General features: G+C 45.4%; 4 protein-coding genes and 1 long non-coding RNA gene across 8 annotated transcripts; 3 read left to right on the top strand and 2 right to left on the bottom strand.

The window, feature by feature from the left end:
* The first annotated feature begins 1,189 nt into the window (after positions 1 to 1,189).
* On the top strand, positions 1,190 to 3,716 carry LOC100840882 (L-type lectin-domain containing receptor kinase IV.1). The gene has a single exon (XM_010229927.3). The coding sequence runs from the start codon at positions 1,435 to 1,437 to the stop codon at positions 3,445 to 3,447; it is 2,013 nt and encodes a 670-aa protein (XP_010228229.1). The 5' UTR covers positions 1,190 to 1,434; the 3' UTR covers positions 3,448 to 3,716.
* A 4,187-nt stretch (positions 3,717 to 7,903) lies between these two features.
* On the bottom strand, positions 7,904 to 11,017 carry LOC100832364 (L-type lectin-domain containing receptor kinase IV.1). 3 transcript variants are annotated; one of them, XM_010229928.3, is made up of 2 exons: positions 9,017 to 11,017; positions 7,904 to 8,587 (listed from the first exon to the last, which is right to left on the bottom strand). In XM_010229928.3, the coding sequence occupies exons 1-2, from the start codon at positions 10,808 to 10,810 to the stop codon at positions 8,465 to 8,467; spliced, it is 1,917 nt and encodes a 638-aa protein (XP_010228230.1). In that variant the 5' UTR covers positions 10,811 to 11,017; the 3' UTR covers positions 7,904 to 8,464. The 3 variants fall into 3 exon arrangements, with proteins under 3 accessions (XP_010228230.1, XP_014752697.1, XP_014752696.1); XM_014897211.2 differs by lacking the exon at positions 7,904 to 8,587 and adding an exon at positions 8,595 to 8,860; XM_014897210.2 differs by lacking the exon at positions 7,904 to 8,587 and adding an exon at positions 8,595 to 8,860 and having other exon boundaries at positions 8,949 to 11,017.
* Positions 11,018 to 11,268: 251 nt separating this feature from the next.
* LOC100831882 (DNA-binding protein EMBP-1) lies at positions 11,269 to 16,367 on the bottom strand. Of its 2 annotated transcripts, none has more exons than XM_010229930.3 (9): positions 16,212 to 16,367; positions 16,010 to 16,120; positions 15,762 to 15,898; positions 15,624 to 15,681; positions 15,476 to 15,524; positions 15,148 to 15,389; positions 14,986 to 15,063; positions 11,950 to 12,075; positions 11,269 to 11,826 (listed from the first exon to the last, which is right to left on the bottom strand). In XM_010229930.3, the coding sequence occupies exons 1-9, from the start codon at positions 16,365 to 16,367 to the stop codon at positions 11,671 to 11,673; spliced, it is 1,113 nt and encodes a 370-aa protein (XP_010228232.1). In that variant the 3' UTR covers positions 11,269 to 11,670. The 2 variants fall into 2 exon arrangements, with proteins under 2 accessions (XP_010228232.1, XP_003557390.1); XM_003557342.4 differs by having other exon boundaries at positions 11,269 to 11,847.
* A 15-nt stretch (positions 16,368 to 16,382) lies between these two features.
* Positions 16,383 to 17,677, top strand: LOC112269784. Its single transcript, XR_002961829.1, has 2 exons — positions 16,383 to 17,173; positions 17,411 to 17,677. It is a non-coding gene; the product is annotated as an uncharacterized LOC112269784 (long non-coding RNA).
* A 3,078-nt stretch (positions 17,678 to 20,755) lies between these two features.
* LOC100841189 lies at positions 20,756 to 26,549 on the top strand. Its single transcript, XM_010229931.3, has 4 exons — positions 20,756 to 21,010; positions 23,950 to 24,573; positions 25,127 to 25,302; positions 25,389 to 26,549. Exons 1-4 carry the CDS (start codon positions 20,946 to 20,948, stop codon positions 25,985 to 25,987), a joined length of 1,464 nt encoding a protein of 487 aa, XP_010228233.1. The 5' UTR covers positions 20,756 to 20,945; the 3' UTR covers positions 25,988 to 26,549.
* The last annotated feature ends 297 nt before the right edge of the window (positions 26,550 to 26,846 follow it).

The raw sequence follows: 26,846 nt of genomic DNA on the forward strand, positions 1-26,846 counted from the left end.
AATAGAGATATTAGATTCTTAAGAATTTTGTCCGAATAGATCTAATTTCAAAGGATTTTTTACATTAAGTGAGATCTCATGAAAAAATTGTAGTGTCTATGACATTCCAATCATCTATTTTTCATATTCGTGTGAGAATCAAATGAATTTTGTCTGTCTGTCTGTCTTTCAGCAAAAACTGGCACATCTGCAGGTTAGCTTTCCTTTTGTCTTCCTAGTAACAACATTACTTGCATCCTTCTTGCGAGAGAAGAGGGGAATTCTTGGTTGGCTGTTCTTGATAAATGTGCTTAGATGAAAGAACAAAGTAGAAGGGGGGTGCGTCCTAAAAAAAAAGTAGGAGGGGTGCAACCAAAATCTGTGTTAATCCAACAATCTCTTTGAAATCTATGAGAATCGTTAGGAACATAATGTTACTCCTCAGTAACAAATCCATAAAATTGCAACAAAACGGCAAGCCTCTACAGAGAATAATTAGGATTTGTCCAAGAATAAACAAACAATCAAGAAGAAGATAGTGCATCCGAACCTCACTTTAATACAGAAGATAGTATTGAAAACTCTTGCTTGAAGATGATACTTTCTCCAAGACATTAAGCGATATCCACAATTAAAGCTAAGCATAAGATTCCCATAATCTGCAAGACTGACATTTACTACTGTATTGACCAGTTTCAGTAACTTTCAGATACTTTCTCCGGAAGTATCAGATACTCGCTTGAGCAAATTAGCAAATACTTTTATTATTAGCTAGAGGACCTAGCAGATTCTCTTCTCTTTTTCCACCGCTAGATTTGAATCATGAGGGGACAAGCGGGGAGAGGTTGGTTCGGATCCATGTCATGGTCGTGGCCGCCGGAGAGCTTTGTCGTACGTGCACTCGTGCTGGAGGTTGGAGCCGTGGAGCGGCAGCGGCCGGAGGTGGCGGCTGGCGGAGGGGCGGAGGAAGAGTAAAAACGAAAGAGAAATCTTGTGAGGAACTGAGGATTAAACAGAGATGATGGTGTGCACACTATGCAGGGTGCACGTTGTGCGGTAGCACGGTGCACCGGATCGACCACGACTGGCACGGACAAAAGGTTGGAACAGATTGTAACAACGAATTACGAATAGGATAGCGACCCGGTAGGAAATTTCCTCCTGCTAACTGCTAAGCGCGCCTTCACCATCATCATAGCGTAGTGCAAGAATTAATTTAGCAGAAGGAACCAACACCGCATACTTGCATCTCCTTTCGATTTGTGTCACTGGCCGCCAGGGGCGGAGCCAGGCCTGTTGCTCAAGGATGCTCACAAGAGGATTCATCAAGTATTTAGTTCATTAGTATGTAAAATCCACAAGTATAGCACCATTTAGTCATATCTTAGCACCTTCCTTGTCCGGTTTCCGGCTCCGCCACTGCTGGCCGCAGTAAAACCGTACTGCTTAGCTGCCATGAAGTGCATGCGTTTCTTCCTCACACACCTCCTCTGCCTCGGCCTGAGCCTCCTAAGCACCGGCGGGGACGCGCAAGAGCGATTCGTGTACTCGGGCTTCTCCAGCGCCACGAATCTCACCCTGGACGGCGTGGCGGGGGTGACCGCAGACGGCAAGCTCGAGCTGACCAACGGCACGCTCCAGCGCAAAGGCCACGCCTTCTACCCTGCGCCGCTGCGCTTCAGCCCCAACCGGTCTTTCTCCGCTTCCTTCGTCTTCGGCATCCTGTCCGACCACGCGGGCCTGAGCGCCCACGGGATGGCCTTCGTCGTCTCCGGCGCCGGCGTGGACTTCTCCGCCGCGCTGCCGAGCGGCTACCTGGGCCTCCTCAACGTGACGAGCAACAACAACGGCAGCTCCAGCAACCGCCTGTTCGCCGTCGAGCTGGACACGATGCAGAACGACGAGTTCGGCGACCTCAACGACAACCACCTCGGCGTCGACGTCAACAGCCTCCGCTCCCTGCAGTCCTACTCCGCCGGCTACTTCGACGACAACGGCGAGTTCCGCAACCTGACCTTGATCAGCGGCGAGGCCATGCAAGTGTGGGTGGAGTACGACGGAGAGTCCACGCAGATCAACGTCACCATGGCCCCGCTCAACGTGGCCAAACCGGCGAGGCCGCTGGTCTCCGCCAAATATGACCTCTCCACGGTGCTCACGGACGCCTCCTACGTCGGCTTCTCCGCGGCCACGGGCGGCACGCTCAGATCGCGGCACTACGTGCTTGGATGGAGCTTCGGGATGGACGGCCCTGCCCCGGCCATCGACATCGGCGCGCTGCCCAAGCTTCCTCCTGTTGGTCCCAAGGACAGATCCAGAGTCTTGGAGATTGTCCTCCCGCTAGCGACCGCAGCGTTCCTCCTCGCGGTCGGCGCGGTCCTCTTCGTCCTCGTACGAAGGCACCGGAGGTACGCTGAGCTGCTGGAAGATTGGGAGGACGAGTTCGGCCCACACCGGTTCATGTACAAAGATCTGTTCCATGCCACGGAAGGATTCAAGAGCAGCCACCTGCTAGGCATAGGAGGATTCGGAAGGGTGTACAAGGGGGTGCTTCCTGTGTCCAAGTCGGAAATCGCCGTGAAGCGGGTATCACACGGGTCAAAGCAAGGCATGAAGGAGTTCATCGCCGAGGTTGTTAGCCTTGGTCGCCTCCAGCACCGCAATCTCGTGCAGTTACATGGCTACTGCAGGCGCAAAGGTGAACTCCTTCTGGTATATGAGAATATGTCAAATGGAAGCCTGGACAAGTACTTGCATGCTAATGACCAGGCCCCCCACAAGTTGGATTGGGTTAATAGGTTTCGGATCATCAAAGGTATCGCTTCTGGGTTAGTCTACCTTCATCATGAGTGGGAGAAAGTGGTGATCCATCGAGACATCAAGGCGAGTAACGTGCTCCTCGACGATGAGATGAATGGAAGATTGGGTGACTTTGGCCTGGCAAGGTTGTATGATCACGGGTCCGACCCACTGACTACCCATGTTGTTGGCACCATAGGATACATAGCTCCAGAGCTTGGTCGCAATGGCAAGGCGTCCCCTCTTACTGACATATTTGCCTTCGGGGTGTTCATGCTAGAGGTTACATGTGGGCAGAGACCTGTCAAGCAGGGCGGGAGATACAACCAGGTCTTGTTGGTTGACTGGGTGCTTCAACACTGGCAAAATGGGTCACTTTTGGATACAGTGGATATTAGACTCCAAGGCAACTACGATGCTAATGAGGCTAGTTTAGTGCTAAAGCTTGGACTTTTGTGCACACACCCATTCAGCAATGCAAGGCCAAGAATGCACCAAATCATGCAGTACCTTGACGGCGACATGCCGTTGCCAGAGATGGTACCGACCCATCAGATATCTGACATGGTGGTGCCATTCCAAACAGAGGAATTTCACCGGTATGATACAGCTAATCTCCTATCCAAGGCAAGCAATGGGACTATATCTAGCCTCTCGGGAGGAAGATAACAAACATGATCGGTGTGTGCCTGCCTCCCTGCCTGGGTGTTACCAACCCCATAGTATAAAACTTGAAACTTTGGATTTTTGACTACTAGCATCTTTTTTAAAGCATTTACAATGCAAGGCGTCAGAGGTATGCTTACGGAATATAAACCGACTTTTGTTTTGTTTAAGTAGTGGGGTGCTTGTTTCTATAGGACATTCCTAATTAGACACATCTGCTATAGAAAAAAACATTGATGCTTAAGATATATAAACCGGTTTAATTTTGTAAATACTCGCATTGGACATGCCATTAGATAGCTAACAACAACGTCCATCGCTGCACTAATACTTTCCGATATATATATTTGTGCGTGTGTGCGTGTGAATATGTATAGGTTATCAGTCTTCTCCATGACAAGAGTAAGTACGAAAAGGTCAAATTTGGGAAGCTTTTTTACGGTACCATGATACTCCAAAAACTTACCTTGGAGTACCAAACATATCTAACCTTCGTTAGCGAAGGGTAACTTAGTCATTTGCGAAGTAATTTGGTCTTTTCCGTCCTATCACCTCGATCCCTTCAGTACGTCCAGTCTGATCTCCATCAAGCAGCAGCGCTGATCAACACTTCTATGTGCGCTCGAAACCGCCTCGCCGTCCATCCAATCGAGGCAGCACCGCCTCCAGCCGTCGCCGTGCAATCGACGCGCAGTGCCGTCTCCAGTTGCGGTCCAATCAAGGCAGCACGCCTGCAGCTGCCGCTGCGAAATCGAGGCGCGTCGCCGCCCCCGGCCGACACATCAAATCGAGCCGTAGCAGCGCGCCGACGTTCGCCACCCCCAACCACAGACATCCAATTTGAACAGCTGCGCGGCCCCAAGGCGCCTATGCTGCCATTCACGGCTCCCTGGCCGCTCGTGGCCCAAAACCCTCACGTGATTGAGATTTTTTTTATTACAAACCAAAATTCAGTTCGGCACAGAAATTATGATTTTGCCCTTCTACTTGAGGTACTCCGGTGTTTTTGGTCTCAGTACTCCGAGTGATTAAAGATAGAGTACCAGATAATACTGACCGCTAGATCGGGACAAATAAACGGCTCATATTAAATTCAGGGTACCGTAAAAGAGCTCGATTTGGGATGTCGAGTCTCTCGAAGCTTCTGGTGGAGTGCCATGTGTACACTTGGGTCAAAAACGACAACCCCTTTGAAAAATATGTGCAAACCTAGTCAATGCATCTTTAGTGTTCAACATATATTGGACGAATAAAAAACTTGTTCCCAACAGTCTTTTGTTTCCCTTCTCTTTGTAAAGTGGATTGCCGGGCGGACATGGCACGAGGTGGAGCAATGTTCACGAGTGGATCCGTCAGTGGTGTTGGAGAAATAACATGGAGGGACTTGACATATGAGGATTAGACAGTACTCCCTCCGATCCTAAATTGTTGTCGAAATATTACATGTATCTAAACGTTTTTAAAAAATAGATATATCCATATTTGGACAAATTTGAGTCAAGAATTTAGAATCAAAAGGAGTACATCAGTACTCCTTCATTTCCTAAATGCAAGAAGTAATAATTTTGTTTCAATTCAGACTTTTGTAAATTTTGGGCAAATTTACAGAAATATCTTTCAACATATACGACTCTAAATTAGATGTACTCCTAAATTCATCGTATCTGTATACTTATTTGATATTCTAAATGTTGATAATTTTTTATAAGTTTGGTCAAATTTAAGAAATTTTGACTTACAACAAAGATGACACTTCTTACATTTAGCAGATTAGATACGATAGTGTGTTGAACTATTGGAGACGCCACTAGAATCCTCTTAGCATTAATTCTGAAGCGTGATAGTTCTGCTGGTCATGCAAATACCTTTCAAACAGAGAAATGTGTACCCGCTAGAATATTAATTAGCATATACTACAACGAGAGTCAATATCGGGATAGAAGGATTCTGACGGCATTTGCGACGTCGAGTCATTAACAGCCCGACAGGGGCATTGACAAGGATGGCATGCACACAGGTGAGAAATTTTGGCCCCACCACAATTCTACTACCGACAGCTGAGTATACGTGGGAGAAAGCCTTGAACTGGACCTTGGCAGAGGACCTTTTGTGATTGGTACTACCTCCGATTCATAATAACCATCCGAGGAAGTACTTTTTCTACCACTGCTGTACTGCAACAACTACCGGATGAGATCATATACATATACATGTAACAAGTGGAATTACGGTAGTCTGGACCTCGGAAGCAGAGACAGATTTTTCTGGACCTAACTCCCTCCGGATACCAGCCGTTGAATTTAGGTAATCCACTTCTTCATATTTCTCTGTTCCTAATTAATTGCCGTCAGAAATTTCGCAAAAAGATATTTGCTATTTTCAAAATCGATCTGCAGCATACATTCTATCAGAACTTTTGCAAAAAAACCTATAATTTTTCGAAATCAACACGCAGCCATGTTCAATTGAAGATGTGTACTGCATGTTGATTTCGTGAATTAGTAAAAGTTTTTTGCAAAATCTCCGGTGCAAATTAATTAGGAAAAGAGGAGCATGAACAGGGCACCCCTGGAGGTGCTAGAGAACAGGGCATACCACGCATGGATCGGTCTGGTTTAGTTAACCGTCTGTACGTTCCGTACTCACGTGATGAAAATTAATCAGAAAACGATTCATCTACTCGATTCCTATCTTGTGGCTGTTCAGGGCGCAGCGTGGGACTAGAGCCACAGTCCGCCACACTTTTCGTTTACGTTTTCTCCTTTTTTTTTCTTAATTCCAATCATCAGTTTATCGTCTCACTGATTTCGATTCCCAAGACCCCAATCGCGCGACCCTAGTAAGTACGGCACGCTGCTTTGTTTGACCGTCTGAAGACGTCGTACATGCACGTTGCCGATTTGACCAACTCAACGCACGTCATTTAAGTGCTATTGACAATATATGTTTTACATATATTAAGTATTGTTTTTATGAAGTTTATATATTAAGGGCCCTAAGTTTTTGTTTCACACCGGCCCCCCCAATCTCAGGGCCGCGGCCTATCAAAAAACTCTTAGACGATTGACCGTCCGAACTGTTTTTTTCTCTTTCTTCAACCAGAGCTGTGAGACGAGGACTAAAACAACATTTTTTTGCTAAAACCACACTGAATCAACATATACGGTTTCAAATGAAGATCTTTGAATTCATAGTGAAATATATTTTCATAATATTTTTATTTGATATGGTAAATGTTGATTTTTTTGCTAAAATAGTTGGTCAAACTTTAAAAGATTTGACGGTCAACATAAGTTATACACCCCACATTTGGAATTGAGGAACTAAGACACAGTCTCCGGTTACTATCGATTCTCACTCGTGCTCCAATAGCAGATGTGGCTGAGATGGTTACACAATTTACATTCATTATTTGACTCTACACTAAATACGTCAACCTTTGTGAAAGGGGGTAGTAGATTATAGAGGAACCATGTGCCATGTGTGATTATGCAGGATCGATCACCTCAAAATATCTCTTCCATCCACAGAAACAATTGTCAAAAGTGGCGTGATGGCACGTCCGGAAGGGGCCACGTCGCGCTTTCCGCCAACAGCACTGCAGAAAGGACTTAGGCCCAATTGCGTTGGTGGAAAGCATATGCATGCAACATTAGGGGAGGAGCTCTGTTTGAATTAAACAAGTTTCAAATTCAAATAAATCACAGAATTTCAAACTTGCTCAAAAATATTAAAATTTCACTGTTACTCTCAAACTTTCACAAAGATCGGAGTTCATTTGGGTCTCCAAATAAATTTTACAAACATCAGAACTGGAGTATAAGAAGAAAATAGAAAAGAGAATCAATCGAGGCGGGGCTTAAAGTTGCATGCATATGCTTTCCGCCCATGCAATCAGACCTAAGTCCTTTCCACCAATACAATCAGACCTAAGTCCTTTCCGCCGGGCATTCCACCAGGCCACTTCTGGCATTTCGTTTGGGAGGGGGCCATTTTGTCAAAAACGCTGGTCATGTGCCAATTGAGCAAAAAAAAATACGTTGGTCAGGTGCTAATTGAGCAAAAAAATCCTTCCTCTCTAGCAGAATTCTCAAATCTCATTCTATATTCCGCTCTTCTATATTTTAGTGGTATTTTATAACTAACAACGTATTTTTAACATAACGTTTTGGCCATATCGAATTGACCAACAAATATCATAAGGGAGTGTCTATTTCTCAGTCGCCTAAGAAATAGTTATTTCTCAGTCAACAATCGTAGCCATCCAATCAAGATTTTCTTATCCATCGGGCTTACAATAATCTTACATGAATCTCAGTGATTGAATCAAAAGGTTGTTATTATCGATTGAGAAATAGTTATTTCTTAGTCGCCTAAGAAATAGCAAAACCGATATCATAATTAGTAATTGCAGATAAGAGCTAATAAAAATGATTGGCACCAAATTACACATAAGACATAACAATCAGCATCAATTATCACTAATTGATATACAAATACAACTAACACGTACACAAGGGTCCTCTATTTTGACCACGATAAAAAAAAACTGTACATGTCAAGCAAGCGGACCTATATACACATAAATAATGATGCTTGCTTGTATGAGTTCGTAAGATTGCCACTAGTATTGCTTTTTTTTACATGATCCCATGAATTTTCTTTACATCAACAGGCTTGTGGTGCTGCCTGTGGAGGGCAGACCGGGAAGGGCGGTGGCGTTTGTTGCGGGCTCGTGCTAGGAGGATTGGGATCCATCTGCCCGATGAGTGAGGGGTGGTGTGGTTTCATCCTTGGATCCGGTGCTGGAGGTGCTTGGAGTGTGGCTCCGACATCTGCTCCTTATCGGTTCAGATCCTTCACAGAGGTGGTGGCTACTGGCACTTCTTCAACGCCGTTTGGCTAGGGGTTTCTCCGGCACCAAGGTGGTCGACCGGTGCTGTTGGGTTGGTGGTTTGCCCGGAGGAAGGGCCCATCAGGAGTCCAGAAGGTGTCGAAGGCGTCCCTGGTTTCTGTGTTCTTATTTGTTGTTCAGGGGCTTTCGTGTGCTGGTGGTGCAACACTGTCGCCGTTCGTATATGTTTGCATTCGTCGGCATATGCACTGTGTTTTCCTTAATCCATGAATACAAGTAGCGCACGCCCTGAGGAAACGGGGAGGAATAACCATCAGGTTCCATTATACTATATTGAAACCAGGCATCCGCGCCTTACATAGAGCGTACATAGATGGCTTTTACATGATCTGACCATTATACTTTAAATTAAGAACAATCATAAAATAAGAACCCGGGGTGTGAGGACGGCATTAAAGGCCCATATGCATGTCATCTCCCACCTGATATGTCTGATATGGTGCCAACGCTAATTCCAGTTGAAGATGGATAAGACATGGCGTATGAATCGAACCCTTCGTTCTGCATTAGAGCCATTGTGCTAAAGTTCATATTTGTACATGTCAAGTCTGGAAGTGGCGTGTTAGAATCAAGGTACTGCATGACTTGCCTCATGCTTGGCCTTATGTTGGTAAATGGATGCGAACACAACAAACCCAGCTTTAAGACCAGGCATACCTCATCAGCGTCATAATCACCTTCCAGCCTCGCGTCCACCGTCTCAGTGAGAGATCCTTTATGCAAGTTCTCGAGAACCCAGTCTACTAACATCTCATAATCGCCCTGCAAACCGTCATTGACTGGTCTTTTCCCACAAGTTATCTCAAGAAGGAACGCACCGAAAGCAAATACATCTGTGAGTGTGGACGCTTTTCCCGTGCGTATTAGCTCCGGCGCTAGGTAGCCCATGGTGCCAACCACATGTGTGGTCTGTGGGTCCGTGCCATGGTCGTACAGTCTTGAAAGCCCAAAGTCGCCTAATCGTCCGTTCATTTCACTGTCCAGCAGCACGTTGCTTGCCTTTATGTCCCGGTGGATGACAACCTTCTCCCACTTGTCATGGATGTAGAGCAAGCCGGAGGCAACGCCTCTGATGACATGAAACCTCTTGGGCCAATCCAATAGTACAGGCATGTCCTCTCCGAGATGGAGGTACTTATCGAGGCTGCCATTTGGCATGAACTCGTAGACCAAAAGGAGCTCCCCTTTCCTCCGGCAGTAGCCAAGCAACTGCACGAGGTTGCGGTTCCGGAGACGGCCAATGCTGACGACTTCAGCTATGAACTCCTTCATTCCTTGCCTGGACTCATGAGAGATCTTCTTTACGGCGACCTCCAATTTGGACTTGCGGAGCACTCCTTTGTACACCTTCCCGAAACCCCCGGCACCAAGCAGCTGTTTGTTCTTGAATCCCTTGGTCGCATGGTACAAATCCTTGTAGGAGAACCGATGCGGGCCGAACTCAACCTCCCAATCTTCAAGCACTTGCGCGTACCTGAGACGCCTCAGCACAAGCAGAGCGACAACCGTGCCGACAGTAATAATGATTGCAGCCGTGGCTATGGGCAGAACGATCTCCAGGACCTTGGAACGAGGCTTGGGTCCGAACCGCGGCAGCTTGGGCAGCCTGGCGATGTCGATGGCCGGAGCAGGACCGCCTTCGTCCATGGCGAAGCTCCAGCCGAGCACGTAGTGCCGCGAGTTGATCCCGCCCGTGGAGGAGGAGAAGCCGATGTAGGCCTGGTCCGTGAGCACCGTGGAGAGGTCGTAGGCCGCGGATAACAGTGGCTTCTCCGGTTTGGGAGCTCCGATGGGCGCCAAAGTGACGTTGATCTGCCCGGCGCCGGCGCCTTCGTAGCTCACCCACACCTGCATCGCGTCCCGGCTGAAGAGCGTCAGGTTCTCGAAGCCGCCGCTGTCGCCATCGCCGTGGTCGGGGTAGTAGCCGGCGGTGTGGGACTGCAGGGAGTGCAGGGAGTTGATGTCGATGCCGACATGGTTGGCGTCGATGTCCTGGAAGTCGGTGTTCTGGGTGGTGTCGAGCTCCACGGCCAAGAGGTGGTTTGTGGCGTTGCCGTTGTTCTGGACGTTGAGGAGGGCCAGGTACCCCGCGGGCAGCGCGGAGGAGAAGCTCTCCGGGGACGGGCACACGACGAAGGCCATGCCGTGGGCGCTGAAGTCGGTGTAGTCGGAGACGATGGCGAACACGAAGGCCGACGAGAAGGAGCGAACCTTCCCGCCGGGGGACCGGCGGAACTGCAGCGGGGTTGGGTAGAAGGCGTGGCCTTTCAGGTTCGTCTTCAGGGTGGTCAGCACCAGGAGCCCGTCGCGGGTGACGCTTGCGTTGCCGTCCAGGGTCAGGTTGGCGCCGGCGAGGCCTGGGAACGCGAACTGGAAGCCGTCGCCGGCGCATAGGACGGCTGACAACTGGAAGCTAAACGAGAGGAGGAAGAACGTCATGAGCTTCATCATGGTGATGTCAATTTTTTGAGTCTCGCTTCTGCCAAACTGAATAAGTTTAAGCTTCAAGAGCTTGTGCTAGCGCTAGCTAGCTAAGATCAACTTGTTGTCCCATGGGTCGCTATCCGTTCACGACTTCTTGCACAACACTGTTGGATTTGATTTGATTTAACCACTCTTCGAGAAAGATCTGATATTTCATTATACCAAGTTCTTTAGCCTTGGAAAATGAAACAAATCGACTTCGGCCTAGCGCCGGCACCACTATGACTTGGCAGCCGCACATGCAGCGAGGGCTCTTTGATACTCGGATACAATCACGAGTTAGAAAACGCACAAGGACCAGCAGACATTCTGAAATTTGGAGGTGTTATCCACGTTGAGCTATTCCATCACTGAGGTGAGTACTGCAGTAAACTGAACATCAGGCCATCGACTTGGAAGAAAATTCGCCAGAGACACAAAAAAAATTATGCCAACGAGGTGAGATTGAATTGCTAAGATTATTTGTTACGCATTTCATCAACTGAACATCAGGCCATCGAATTGGCAGGTTACATCGCTCATCCAAAGTTAGCAAACATAAAAACTCTAAGCTCTAGGTAGTTTGTTACAAATAGCTACACCAATCAGTTTACACAAAACACAGAGGTGCACACAAACAACGGAAAAAACACATTCTTCTCGGCAACGAGCCATAAATAATACATGGCTGCGATGGGGGCAGCTCTACAGGGGCCCCGGTGAGCTGTGAGAAGAGGACTAAAACAACATTTCTTTGCTAAAACCACACTGAATCGATGATGGGTGTTGTGGTTAGATAAAGGAACACCTCATCTCATCTCTGTAACTTCCTCTGTCTTTGCCGTCTCTCACCTAGAGTTAGCCTCAGGTTTGCGGCTGCCGCCTACATACTTCCCATTGCTGTTATTATTGGACTTCTTATGAAGCTTGCCCTCGTCCTCGTGCTGCTTCACCTTTGGTGCTTCAATGCTCATGCCCAGTGTGGTTGTGACAGCAGCAGGTTCCTGGGATTGGATCATTTCACCCTTCACAAAGTTAGAATACCGTGAGGGCAAGTGCCGAGAAAGAAATTTGCAATTCTTATCTCCATAATGGTAAAGTGTATGGCTGTAGTGCCATGTACTCACCATCAGTCGGGTATTCTGTGCCTCCATATCTTCGCAGGCCTTCTTAAGCTGGTCAAGCTCAGTTCTGAGGGCATTGTTTTCTGTAGTCAGCTCAGCTACCTTCCGGGATAATTCCTCGCACTCTTGCTGATGAACAGAAAAGGAAGCATGTCAAATACAAAAGTGACCTTTTTTTTGTGAATGCAAGAAAGCCCTAAGGCACCACTGGTAACTGTTAAGTATTCAAGTGGAATAGATTATATGTCCAACTTCGACAGTTTCCAACAACACATGTACTCATATACCCAGGGACCAGCGCAGAAGAAAATTTGAGTGGGGCAGAAAGTTCGAGTGCGTGCATTCCTATTGTAAATTCAAATTTATTAAAATTCTAAGGATTCTGGAAATTTGAGTAGGCAGCCCCTTTTTGTTCAAACCGTGCATATAACATGTTAGTGTTGTGTGTTTGGGCGTTCAAAGAAAAGTAGCCAATAAGATGGTCAGTGCCTTACCATATATGAAGCTGATTTTCCGAGTTTGAGTCATACATGTTCCAATTTTATCATCTATTTTTTCTGGTGGTATCTTTCCAAAATGTATATAATTCCTACATTAAGACCCCATGAGTGAAGGCATACATGTGTGCAATCAACAAAAAGCCAAAAACTATGTTGACATGGTTGGCTAAACGACAACTATTAGCTAGCTGGTAGATGGGCTCACTATGTTGGCAGACTCGGAAAATAAGTGTCAGGTGTCAAAAATATTATCATGGTCATGTTTTGTCAACCGTGATGATATTCTTGACAAGAAACTAGCAAATGCCTTCCATGGCTGTGGAGGCGGTTTGTGTGCATCTCTGTGCGGCAGGAGCCTCTTGCGTGCTATTTCCAGCCTGTTGGGGACAACTCTTCCTCACTGTGCGGGTCACGCCAGATCTGCCCTACATGGTGGGGGGACCCGACGACTAGGTGCAGCAAGGACGGCTTTTGTCTGTGGTATGAAGTGGCAGTTCATGGTCGCTATTGGGCCATCATCATCTCCCAGCTGGGAGAGAATCCAGCTCCAGAAAGATGGCCCAACTCTGCCCTTCTTTGCAGAGCTGGATTCTCTCCCAGCGAACGGAGGTCTTGGCTGGACAGCGGCATCCTTGGTGCGGGCATGGAAAGAATCAAGGCAGATGGTAGGTTTTTGGTGGTGCGTCTATTATAACATCCAGTAGTCCATCTAGACTCTAGTAGTCGTCAAGGAGTTGTCTTGCTGTGGTTGTGTTTGGTTGTTTGGCCTCGTCTTCGGCTTATAAATCATTCTTCTCTACCAATGAAACGAGACACAAACCTTTTGTCCTTTCTCTATAAAAAATCACACCATATGTTGCAAGATTTTAGCAATACAACTATAGCTATGGCAATCAAACAGAAAAAGTAGGCAAGTCGGAAGTAAACATGAACTGGAAATAAAATCAATAAAATAGCTCGAATATTTACACCAAATTTAGCAAGCTGTCTGCTAGAAAACTTAGCAGTTAAGTAATATTTCAGCATCAGATCATTATACAGAAACAAAAAATAAAAAGTCAAGGTGGCAGGCCTCAAAACATCCTTCATTTTTTCCATTCCAATTAGCACACTGCTCTGATTTCTTTTATCAAGTATATGAAGATTACTCCTATAACTGTTGGCCACAGTGACAGTCTCCATCTGAACTCCAATAAACAATAAACAATAAATATACAGCATCCAGAAGATTTTAGGTAGTAGCCACTAGCTAGGTAGCTAGGGTACCTCCATGTACAACAGGTGTGCCACTGAAAACAGAACCGTGCAAATAAAAACTGAGTGCACAATGGAACTACAGAGAAGATTTAGCTACCTAAACCAAATTATAACAGGAAAAAAATATAGTAAATATGCAACTATCACTGAAGGACGGAGTCCACTTTACTCTCTTCAGATATCACAAACGTCCTCTTCATACCTTTAACTTTTCTTGATCAACATAACACCTTTAACTCTAATACTGGAATGTCAAAAAACGCTCTCGGAATCAGCCTTAGGGGAACATGTGATGAGTGTTAGAAGTTTAGGTAGTTAAGCAAACCCAAAAAAATCTAGGGGGCTAAGTGCACAATCATGGACCGTCTTAATTAGTACCAGTTCAAAATAACATTAATGTGTACTATCCCACTCTGCATATACTCACTCTCAAGTATTTCAACTTATAGAAAGAAAGGTATGGCCTATGTGGCTATGTCAAAACTGATGTCTTTCCCTGAGGGGAAATTTTGACTATGATCCAGTAAAACAAACATTTCAAAACATGTGGGAAGGATAGGGGTGAGCATTTTAATGTTGAACTAAAAAACCCAGTATTTTTGGTGTTACTGCCCCCATAAGAAAATTGCCTGATTTGGTACTTAGACAGCTCATTTTTCTAAGTAACAGAAAGTCAGAAACCAGTTTGACCAAAATACCAATTACCAATTATATATCAGCAAACTACATTATTGGGACATCGGGCCTTGTAACACATACGGAATAGCCTGATAGGTCAGGTGGAAAAGTCAAGTCCCCAAGGGGCCAAACAGTACACACACGTTAGGGGTAAAAATCCATCACAGAGGTCAGAGAGAGATGGCTTGACGACAAGAGTCAAATGAACAAATGCACTCAGCATGGACGAGAGAATTCAGGAGAGAGAGGAATACAGTGGTGGTGGCACTTCTAGACTCATTTTTGCTTGTAGTAGCCATGCAACAACAACAAACAAATGTAACAGAAGTAAACTAAAGATATGGTTACCATACTTATCTCCTATCCAACAAACTATTTCGCTATATGTCAGCTTTCGATTCGGTAATTTTTGGCAATTCTTGCACAAAACTGCCTTGACATACTTTGAAGTCTCTTAGTTCATTCCCGGTAAAATAATTGTTTACCAGGCTCACCACAATGGCACAATCATACATGAGCAACAATGATAAATGGAGAGAAAAAGCTTGATATATTTCTATGGTACATTTCTGCAGGAAATCGAATGCATCGTTTCCAATGTTACCTGCTTGCGTAACCTTGATCTCCTTGCAGACTCCCTGTTAGATTGTTTTCGCCTCTCTCTCTTAATTTCACGCTCATCCTGCAAAAATAGGAACAATTTAGAGTAATGCATGAAAATCCAATTCAGCATGCTGTCATAAGCTTTAGCGAGAGCAATGCATACCAGCTGACCAACGCCATCACATCGGGCAAGCGCCAACCCAGGACTCGCTTCCCCCTGCCCCGGGAGCACAGCTACGGGTTGAGAAGCACTCCAAAGATCAATCCCTATGTTCAGATTTGGCGTGGCGTTGGGAAGCGCTGCCCGCCCAGGAGCAGAAACAGGAAGCTTTGAGGCAGACCTCGCCTTCAACTGGTATGGTGATTCGGCAGCATATGTCACAACAGCAGTTTGAGACGGTTCACCTGGAAAATACCAGTCTAATCATTCAATCGTACGTACAAAAGGAACAACTCAAGCGACAACATAGTTAAGCATTCCGATGACCCACCTTCTGCCGACGTATTACCAGATTTCCTCTTCTTAGCCGCAGAAGAATCCTGAAGAGAACCAATATGAACCACACGAAGTCATAAACATACTAATTACAGGAAAAGAAGAAACTTAAAATGGTCACTTGCGTCACAGTTGATTGGTACCTTATGGTCAGTGTCATAATCTCTGGTATCTGAAGAGTCGTCGCTGCCACTGTCACAGCTGCACAACAAAATTTAAATCCCCCAAAAAACTAAAAATACACGAGCAGACAAGAATGAGTAAAAAACACAAACACATACCTCCGGGAACCATCGTCACCAGAGGGCGCGGCAGAGCTGCCCTTCTCAGGCGACACGCCACCACCCTTACCCTTGCCCTTCCCTTCCGCCACAGCTGGTGCCGCGGCCACGGCTTCAGCGGTCGGGTAAGGAACACCCTGCACAGAGACAGCGATTTCACACACCAAAATCCCGCCAAATCCAAGAATAATTCCCCCAATTGGGCCCGAAAACGACCAGAAAAAAAAAGGAACTCGTGCTGCACTGACCGCTGCCATGGAGGCTTGCGCGTAGTACGCCATCGCGGCCCCCGGGTGGTACATGGGAAACGGCACCGGCGCGCCGTACGGCGCCCCTGAGGCCGCCGCTGCCATCAGGTGCTGCATCAGAGGGGGGGAAAATGGAAACCAGTCAGAATCCCCCGCCTTCCGCCCTCCTGCGGGAACAAAATTCGGGCCCATCTCGTCGTACCTGCGCGGGCCAGGCGGCGTAGGGGTGCCCAGCGGCGGCGTAGAACGCCTGCACGCTAGCGGCCCACTCCGCGTGCGTCTGCGGCGGCACGGCCGTGGCGACGGCCGCCGCGGGAGGCTCGGGCGGCTTGGGCTGCTCATCGGAGGAGGACGCCATGTCCGCGCGCGGCGGCGCGCTCGCGGTGGAGCGGGGGGGAGAAACGGAGAGATCTAGGGGGTTTCCGCACCTCCCCTGGGCGAGGAGGAAGGGAAGCGGCGGAGGTGGTGGGTATAGCGCGTCGCCGGCGGTGAGGCTACCGGGCGGTGTGGGGAAGCAGCAGCCGAGCCGAGCAGGATGGAGGAAGCCAGCCAGGAGGAGGAGGGGGGAGCAAAAAGGCTAGGGTTTGGTGCCCTGTCTCCGCGTGTACATCTCGCGTGTGCGCATAGCGGCACCGCTCGTACGTGGCGTGCCGTGATTGGCTACGGGATGAGGTGCGGCCTGCAGAGGAATAAAAAGGGATGACACGTCGAAGGGGCTTTTTTGACCCGGGTCCACGTGTCGGCGTCGTGTGCTGCGAATCGGGGTGAGGGGGCGTGGTCGACGAAGCGAATAGAAGGCACGGCGGTGCCAGTGTGAGGACAAGTAGCCCCGTTCGGTGGGACGGACGGTAGTGTACACCGGACGGCACGAGAGGGCCGAGGCCTGGCTATAGGTGGTGCTCGGTTGGTGGGTGGGTCCTGGGCCGGGGTGTCAGGGGGCTTGGATGGAGCGTGGGCCCACTGGGTACGTTGGCGCTGAGTCGGACACGCCGGGATCCGCGCACTGATTCGGTCGGGGACCGAGGACAGCGCGGCGCGCCGCTGCCCGGGCTTCTTGGGCCAGGCACCTTTTGGTTTCGCATGTTTCCTTCCATGGGCCGCTTTCCCGCTGCCGGCTTCTACGGACTGGAACCTTGGCCTCTAATTCCAGTCACTACAAATCTAGTAAGATCCCCTAAAAATATTTCTCACTTATTATGAATCGAACGAAATACAAATATTAAAACTGAAAATTCTTATTGTAATTCACACAAATGTTAAAATAAAAAAAATGCTCCTATGCAGGAGACGTATCGCTCATATTTATCTCGATTTATTCTATGATTTAAGTGAACTGAGAGTGTAGTTCCAGTTCAGCTCGTTTGATTCAAATCCAGGATTTAACCGGCGCTATTCTTTTAGTGTAGGTGAAGTACCCGTCAACAATGACAAGACGCACGTGGTGACAATGGTTTTCTGAATCTTTCAAAATCTGCTCGTATGGGTGTTCGCGTTCATAGGGGTGAGCGTCTTCGTTTGTGTTATGTTTCTCACAAAAAAAGCGATGTATCCAATGCAAACCTTCATCCTTTGTAAACTTGCGAACTATTCACGAACCACCGGATCTAAAATGTGCAGTGCAGATCAAAGGTGGGAATCAAAATTCAAAACAGCCACTTAAGCACTCTATTCACATAACCCGATATACTTATTCCATGCTTGGTAACACTTGATATTCACCTTTGATCTGCAGCGCATGTTTTAGATACAATGTTCCACTTGGATAGTTTATAAGTTTGCAGTGGATACGTCACCTAGTATAAAAACAACTATTGTCTGGTATACAAATTTTATCTAAAAATCATAAGATTTGAATATTAGATCATTCTCTCCTTTCACAAACTCTCATCTCAAACTATTGCCTCCATTTCATAGTTCATATAGATTTGTTTTCTCTTGTATCAAGACGAGTTTTCGTTTGTAGCTCTTGGCTATCCATGTTGGTTAGGAATAAATAAGTGTGTGCATTTATTGGTTGGGAGCAGAAGTCAACGAGCCAGCGAGCTACATTAGTTACTAAATAGAAAAGAAATTATATGAAGTATATAAGGGAATGGAGGGAGTAGCAACTACTCTCTTCGTTTCTAAATACTTGTCGTGGTTTTAGTGCTGAAAACAGAGGTAGTACATGTTCTGCTAACTTTTTTTTACTAGCTAGTAGCACAAAAATAACTTTATGAAGAAGAGAATGGTTAATTAGGGGGCAACAGAAAAATTATAGTCGCAATCCCACGCAAAAATTACAATCGCAACCTCATGCAAAGGAAAAAAATATTAGGTGCAACAAAAAATCACAGTCGCAACCTGATGCAACGGAGAAAATTAGGGGTGCAACTGAAAAATTTACAGTCGCAAACCCATACAACCAGAAAATTACGGATGCAACCAGAAAGATTACAACTCCATTCTATTGGAAAAAATACGGCTACAACCATGGTCCCTTTTTTTATCATTAGTAGATATCTCTAAACACAAAACAAACAAAAACCATATCCTAGAGTTGGGCCAGCCAGCCCAATGGCACTAATGAGCCATACGACGAGAAAGCACCGTGAGAGATAGATCGGGCATCGATAGGTTCGCACACGTACAGCCTTGTGGACTGAGAATTTCATAATCGACCGGGCCGTAGATAGACCCATGTGAAAATGAGAGAGTATTGGTTAACACATGTGTGACTTGTCTAATAAACTCAGAATTTTACATAATGATTATTTTAATGTCGATTCATCATTTATGGTGCGCTTAAAAACAACACATAAGAGAATATCACTGACAACGCCTTTTCTCCTGAGATAATCAGTTCATCGTCACCACGGGGGTAATTTCTCCAAAATCTGAGCCAAATTAACACGTTGATCAACTCAATAGATTCACAACCCTTCTTGGCCCGCGTCGCGGTACAGGAAGCCTCGTAAATAGATGGAGCGAATGAGTACCTTGGCGCGCCAAAATGAAGTTGTTGCTTGCTCCCACGGTGCACTACCTCGCCGGGCGTTAGCCCAATAAATTCGAGCCTTATCGATGCGACATCCGTGGAACTAACTGACCATTTTGTGATGCCAACGCCTGAAATCGAAACAAATGGCCAATGTGTGCACATGCGTACGTCAGCACCAAATCTGAACGGATCCCGAATCATTTGGGTGTTATCCAACTTTAGGACCGTCTGCTACTGTACCTAAATCTTGTTTGTTTTATGATCACGAACACACATCATTTAACACGTCCACGCAAACGTGCCTTCTAATCACGTGTTAAAATGATAAGTTATAGGGAATCTCACTAAGCTGTTTACGTGTTAATACGAGCACTAGCATTTAAACCTTGACCCATGACTCCACGAAAAAGTAGTTCTGTTTGCTCTTTAATTTGATCCCACATGTTGTCGATTTTCAAGCTCACCTTAACAAGTTGGGTTTTCTAGGTTCCTCCAAATAGGCATACACTGTTTCTAATACATGGAACAGTTCTGAAAATTGATACTACTTACGTTTCAAATATAGGAAGTTACATCAATCAAATTTCTTAAAATTTCTGCAAGTTTATAGAAAAATATATCAACATGTAGAATGGGGAAAACATTTTAGAATGAAGTACATACATATGAAAAAAAAACACTCAACTCCTATTTAGAGTATTTTTCATCACATGCATGATCAGAAAAAGCCTATTTTTTGTGCACTTTTGAAAGGTATGTAATTTATTTGAATTGTTATAATCGTCGAGCCTAGGTTTGTATTTGAATTAGCGCATCATAAAAAAAAACTAGCCAGGCGTCTCTCTCTCGCAAAAAAAAACATCTCCACACCAACACTCCCCGCCAGCTCTACCACAAGTCCATTCCTCCTCCATCTACCTCTCCGCCGGCGGGAGGCGATGGGGACCTTGGTTTTGTGTTTCGGTGTGGTAATTAGGTCTATTAGAGTTAGAATTTGCTTATTCGGCAGTGACACTACGGTGGATATGGCGGCATCATGTTGTATAAGAGTAAGATATTCCCGTCTCCTGATACACCACGTCGGCAACAATCTCGTCAATAACATAGAAGAGAGCAGGTTGATCATTTTGTAACTACTTTTCTGGAGCAATGGATTTGGTTCTATCTCTATGTTTTGAAGAAGGCCTTCATGTTTCTTTTCTGATCGAAGAGGTTTGACCTTCGTCGCAAAGGTAACGAGGTTAGTTATCCCTGTATCTGGGGTGGTTCCAGCCCTCTTCATCGCTTTCTTCTCCGGGAAGGGTGATCGGTTTTTGAGATCATTATCGTCTGTGTCTTCTGGCTCTAACTGATGACTTGCCAATTGCTACGTCATCAAAGTTTTCTTGATTTGGGTGTGTTTCGGTGACACGCCACTGCAATTGCAAGAGGGAAACATTGTCTTTTTTTCCAAGGACTTGTGTGTATTTGTTTTAAAGCTTGGTTGATTTGATATGTGACCATAGTATTCTAGCAAAAATATATAAAATTGAATTTACATAATTTGAAATTAAGCATCTATTTCTAATTCGTCTAAGCCGACGGTTAATTGTCCAACAAAAATCGGGCGGTTACATATTTTCAGTTTTTTCAACTATACTTGACAATATACAACTGCATAAGTAGAACTGCACACGATTTTTTTTAGACTATCAGTTGGTCTATTTTCGCCCGACATGTAGCAAATCCGTTAAAGTAAAGTAAACTAGAGAAAGGACGACAAAATCCGGTCACCACCTTGCGGCGTCGCCTCTCCTGTTCGTGCGGCGTTGCCTCATTCGTCTTCTTCCCCGCTCCGCTCCCCCTCTGCCCCGCCTCGCTCGATTCAGCTCAAGTAAGCAGCCAGCGGGGAGAAGCCACGGAAGAGAAGAGAAGGGCACTGCGACTGGCAGTGGAGATCTATCGGCGCCCGAATCGATGGCTATGAGGCACAGAGCTCGCTCGACCCCCAGCTCCCCGCTCACTCCATCCGCCAGCATGAGGTGAGCTCTCCATGGCCTCAGCTGCTTTCTTCTTCTCGGGGTCTTGTCCTTTGCGGTTTCTTGTTTCTCTTTGCCAGTTCCTGTGCAGTATGTTTCATGCAAATTTATGTGAAAAATCGCTAGTAGCTTCCACTGAAGGTCTGAAGCTGGGGTACTAGTTGAATCCTGGCGATATCTGTTCCAGGCCAAAGAAAACCTTTTTCTTTTGCCGCCTTTTTTTTTGTAAGCTTTGCTTGAAAATATGAGCTATTTAGAACAACCCAGGAATATCGATGCCCTTTTTGGTATAGTAACTTTATTTATTTCAAAAAAAAAATCTGGGGCAATGCCTTTTAGAACGAAAGTGCCGGAGAAGAATGTCAGCGTGATTGAAAGGTGGTCGTGTTGCTTTGATTCAGATTCATGCAACGCTGACCTTTGCTAAACAATAGCAGTCAAATTATCGCCTGAATTTGGTATTCAAGAACAGATTTGAGCAAATCGGTCTCCGTTCCCTTTTCCCTTCTTTTTTAAGCGCAGCACCCCGGGATCTCGGAGACCCTCTGCGTCGTGGAACATAGTGATATGGGTATCCGCACGAAGCACTAGTGCGCGTGCGCCTGGTGTAATGGTGTTGACCTTCTGTGCATTATCTTTAGCTTATGTGGGTGGGCAATGGAAACTGAAAAGCAAGCCCCAGTTGCTGGCGCAGTTTCGGATAGGAAAAAGGTGTTGATGATGTGCTCAGCACGTCAGCGTGACTTTGAGTTGCCTAGCACTTCAGCTTGTATGTGAGTTCAGGTCATGTTGGCATACATGGTGGGTATCGAGTGGATACTCAGTTTGTTTCAATGGAGAGGCAGATTTAATCATATGCCCAACTTTACTTTGTCCATTGACAGCATATTGCCTCCGGCGTCACTGACATGGGGGGTTCTGGTCTACCTGTCAGTGGCACATGAAGGAGATATGTTGTCAAAGTGCGAAGTAAAGTAGGTCGTATGATCAAATTTCAATTGAGAAAATGGTGGAGCAGGGGGGTAATTGGCCCGTCATTCCATTTCCCTTGTATCCGGGAGTGTCAATAGCAGGAATCTCACAGCTCTAGCAATACTAATGCATAACATTCCTGAAGAAAGTTGTGGTCATTGTGATTTGTTTTGCAGTCTAGATCTATAGATATCGGCATGTTCTCTATCACTGTATTTCAGGTATGCGGTTGGTTAGAAGCTATTGCAATGTCCATCGACAGGAAACTAAACGGTTTCAATGAGCTAAGCATGTTAATCATGGTTAGATTGGCAAGGGGGATGCAAACAGAGCCATGGCTCAGTGGTTGGGCTTGTTGTTGTGCAGCCTGACCACTTGGGTTTGATACCGCAGATCAATTGGTGCTGCAGAGGGTTTTTCCCCATTTATTTCCTCTTATATTTGGTGCAGAGTCCAGGAGAAGTGAAATTCTCTCCCAAATTTTAATCGTGCTGCACAGGTTTTTTTTCCCATTTATTTTCCATGAGGACCAGGCTTGGTGCATGATGGAGGAGTGCGTGTCTACCAAGATTTAAATCTTGATAATATTAAAAAGGCCACATGCATCCTATCTGGTGCAAAGGCCGGGAGAAGTGAAATTGTCTCCCAAATTTTAAGTGGCTCTGTGCATCAATCCGTGGTCGTGCCATAATGACAACACTAAAATGATGACACTACAATCTTCATCTTTACTCCATGTCAATCTGTGGTCGTGGTCCGTTCACCTTCGGCCCACACCACCACATCTGCCGTTCTAGTGTGTGGTAACCCAAACATCGATTTTTTTTTCGAACACACATCGAAAGCGTGCAATTTGTATTACAAGGACTCTGAGAAGGCACCAAACATACAAGCACTCAAAATCAGGACCAGAATGGAACAGCAAATACAAAAAGAATCAAGAAAACTCTTAAGCTAAGCAAGAACTGAAGAGAACGGAAGGAAAGAAAGACAGCACAGGGCAGCTAATAACTGACTCTAGATAAGTTGCTATTCTAATTAGTTAGGAAGGAGGGGCAACCTAAATCCCAAACCTAGGCTCCGATACCATGTCAGGGAAATACAATTTGTATTCTTATGAGGCTATAGACGATGGGGATGCTACATGTACATATGCAGGAAACACTTACACAATGGGGATATTACACAACTAATATATGGTATAGCCTCCCTTTTTGGAAAAAATATGCATCTCTAGCATGAATTACAATTTCTACTACTTTGGTGAAGGCAACTTTAACCAAAGATTGAGATATTGTGTGAAAAGTTATTAAATGTTTTGATTTGTATCATGTAAAAGGGATTGAGCATTAAAAACACACTCTGAACACAATAATACTATTGTTTGGGCTATTTTTGGCAGGCAAAGCATGTAAAAACTCATTTAGGTTCAATTAAATCAACAAATGTCACCATAAATAGATTTGCTCCATTCACATTGGAGATATCCAATTATAATCATATGTTGTAGGTTTATGTCAAGGAACAAAAGGTCCTTGTGGCCTGTCGTCTTGTCCTCTATCTTCACTTCAAACTGCAAATAGCATGGGTATACTATTCTAATACTTCATGCATCCAATTAAGAAAATTGATGTTTAAATGAAGGCTGTCTCCATTGAGCTGTGCTTAGGCCTCCAAAACAGGAAAAAAAATGCGGAGAACCAAAACAGGAAATGAATGTGCTATATTAGTTGAAAAGAGGATAATAAGAAAAGGCGTCAGCCTTCAGATTGGAGACCAAGTGTAATGTTGGACTCCCTCCGATCAATTTGTACTAAATCTGAGACACTTATTATGGATCAGAGGGAGTATATTTTATTGTGCCCAACATATGCGATTATTTCGTGAAATTTACCGAGTCACAAAGGGAAACTTACGTTGCATAGCCACATTCTTTAACATAACACGCTATGATCTCTTTCTTCCTGCAGAGCAAAGAAGATATTTGGTTTCTCTGTATCTCTCATCCTCATTAATCTGGCATCCATTATGGAGCGTGCTGATGAGAACCTCCTCCCAGCAGTTTACAAGGAAGTCAGTGCGACCTTCAATGTGGGTCCCACAGATCTGGGATATCTCACATTTCTAATGAACTTTCTGAAGTCCATAGCATCTCCCTTGGCAGGTGTCCTTGCACTTCATTATGATCGCCCCGCAGTGCTTGCAATCGGAACTGTCTTCTGGGCCTTATCAACAGGGGCTGTTGGTGTTAGCCAGCATTTTGGGCAGGTTGCATTCTGGAGAGCTGTAAATGGCCTTGGACTTGCCATTGTAATACCAGCACTTCAGTCGTTCATTGCTGATAGCTACAAAGATGGTACCCGCGGTGCAGGATTTGGTTTGTTAAGCCTCATCGGTGCAGTAGGTGGTATAGGAGGCAGTATTTTGGCAACACTAATGGCAGGGAAGGATTATTGGGGATTGCCAGGATGGCGTGTTGCTTTTATTATGGTTGCGCTTCTCAGCTTGATAATTGGAATCCTTGTGTACTTATATGCGACTGATCCAAGAAGAATCCCTGGCAACCATCTTCTTGATGATGACGATTACGAGCGGTATTCCTCTTCTTCTGCCTCCCTTTTCCATTTTGTACATGTTTTGGCGATTGAATAATGACTACTATCTGAGACTAGTCCTCGTAAAAACAAGTGTAATGGATATCTGTACATAGGCCTTTCTGAGTTAAGTACAATAATTTCACAGCCATATTCATTTTGAGTTGTACTCCTATGGCTATATGATTCTGCCAGATAGGATGCCTTCATGAGTTTTCATTTACTTGTATGAATGGCATTTGGATTGTAAGTTTGGCTCTGCATATGATTAAAATGTGATGCGTTTTATTCTAAAGATGCATATCTCTTTTACTACTTTGTCCCTTTCAGTTTGGTATTGCAGTTAAGACCGAAAGATTTCCTTGGTCAGTGAAGTTCATTAACTTCAAATTGTCCCTTAAGTGCGTTTTATTCTAAATGTTACTGCATTGGCAGTGCTTTCGTAGGTTTACAATATATTTGTTCCTGCACGAACTAAACTGCTTATTAGTTGAGCTAAATCCAACAACACGGAGATTTGACAAACATAACCTTGATATCCTCGGTTTCCCAGGTTACATTTGTCCAGCAAAGATGTTCTTCCGCCGCCTTCTATGTGGTGGGATTCTTGGGTAGCAACACGAAGCGTCATGAAAGTGAAGACATTTCAGATCATCGTGTTGCAAGGGATAATAGGCTCATTGCCCTGGACCGCCATAGTTTTCTTCACAATGTGGTTTGAACTCATTGGTAGGACAAAAAAAGCTGACACTTTTCTACATTAAACTGATAGAAATTCTCTAAATTGAAATATTGACAGTGTTAAATCCTCCTAGGTTTTGACAACAGGAGTTCTGCAGCATTGAACAGTCTATTTGCAATCGGGTGTGCCAGTGGAGCTTTCCTTGGTGGTGTAATAGCAGATCGCCTGTCACGTCACTATCCAGATTCTGCACGGGTCATGTGCGCTCAATTCAGTGCCTTCATGGGAATTCCTTTCTCATGGATCCTCCTTACAGTCATTCCCCAGTCAACTGATTACTGGTTGGCCTATGCAGTCACTCTGTTCTTCATGGGTATCACCATCAGCTGGTGTGCTACTTCAGCAAACAACCCCATGTTCGCAGAGGTAGTGCCTCCCAAGCACCGCACCATGATCTACGCATTCGACCGCGCCTTCGAGGGCTCATTTGCCTCGTTGGCGGCTCCTGCTGTTGGTCTGGTCACCGAGAAGATATATGGCTACGATGCAAAGACTGTAAACATCGCAAACGGATCAGCAGAAGGGGCGTATGCCCTGTCAAGAGGGCTACTAACCATGATGATAGTTCCTTTTGGGGTTTGTGTCCTATTCTACAGCCCTTTGTATCTTGTGTTCAAACGCGACAGAGATAATGCGAAGCTGTCCAGCTTCAAGGACCAGGAGCTAATCTAAAAAGGAAAAGAGAAACAGCATGCCCAAAGTTTTCCACGCTAAATTTCTGGCTTAACGCCGCAGAGAATATCAGATTCAGATTTCTATAGTCTGATAGATGACGGAGGATGAGAAAGGTTGGGTTTATTCTTCAGGTTGACATATTCAGGCTACTTCTGAATTCAGGTTGACATATTCTGATAAGCGATAGTTCATCTCGAGTGAAGAGAAGACCAGATTCTTCTTCAGATCAAACCCATGCTGATGTAACTTTAGAAGCTTTACTTCCCCGGCTAGTTTGTGACATGTTCAGTGGCAGAAAATTCAATTGGTTACATTTGGACAACCTGTGGTGGTGGATTTGGGTGGGCTGCTTTGGGAAACAGTGGTTCCTCTAATGTTTCACGCTGAATTCGTGAACATATGATGTTGGATGGCATCTTGCTAATTTTACGACGGTTGTCGATGTTGTAATAGTTCAGGCAATGAGAACCATTCGGAACATTGCAATTTTTACAACTACTCCCTCCGTCCAACAAAGGATGTCTCAACTTTGACTAAATTTGAATGCGTATTTCTAGTACTCCCTCCGTCCAACATCCTGAATTGCTCCCTTTGAAGTCCCTGGGATATCTGCGTATATTCCCTATGACAGCTCTAAAATTTCTTTTCTTGAATTTAGATCAGCAGAACGAACTCAATCCACTCTTAGGGCATTGGAACACGAAAGAACTTTTACATGAACGCTCGGTTTCAGCCGAGAATCAGAAAAGAAAATAAATAATCCTGCGTTTCTTTGGAACGGGCCAAGAAGCATGGTCATTCTGGACCGTCAGTTCGCATGATCGGATGGTCAAGTTGGCTTCCCTTGCTTCAAGTA

The sequence above is a fragment of the Brachypodium distachyon genome, chromosome 1 (assembly GCF_000005505.3).
Source record: "Brachypodium distachyon strain Bd21 chromosome 1, Brachypodium_distachyon_v3.0, whole genome shotgun sequence".
NCBI lineage: Eukaryota > Viridiplantae > Streptophyta > Magnoliopsida > Poales > Poaceae > Brachypodium > Brachypodium distachyon.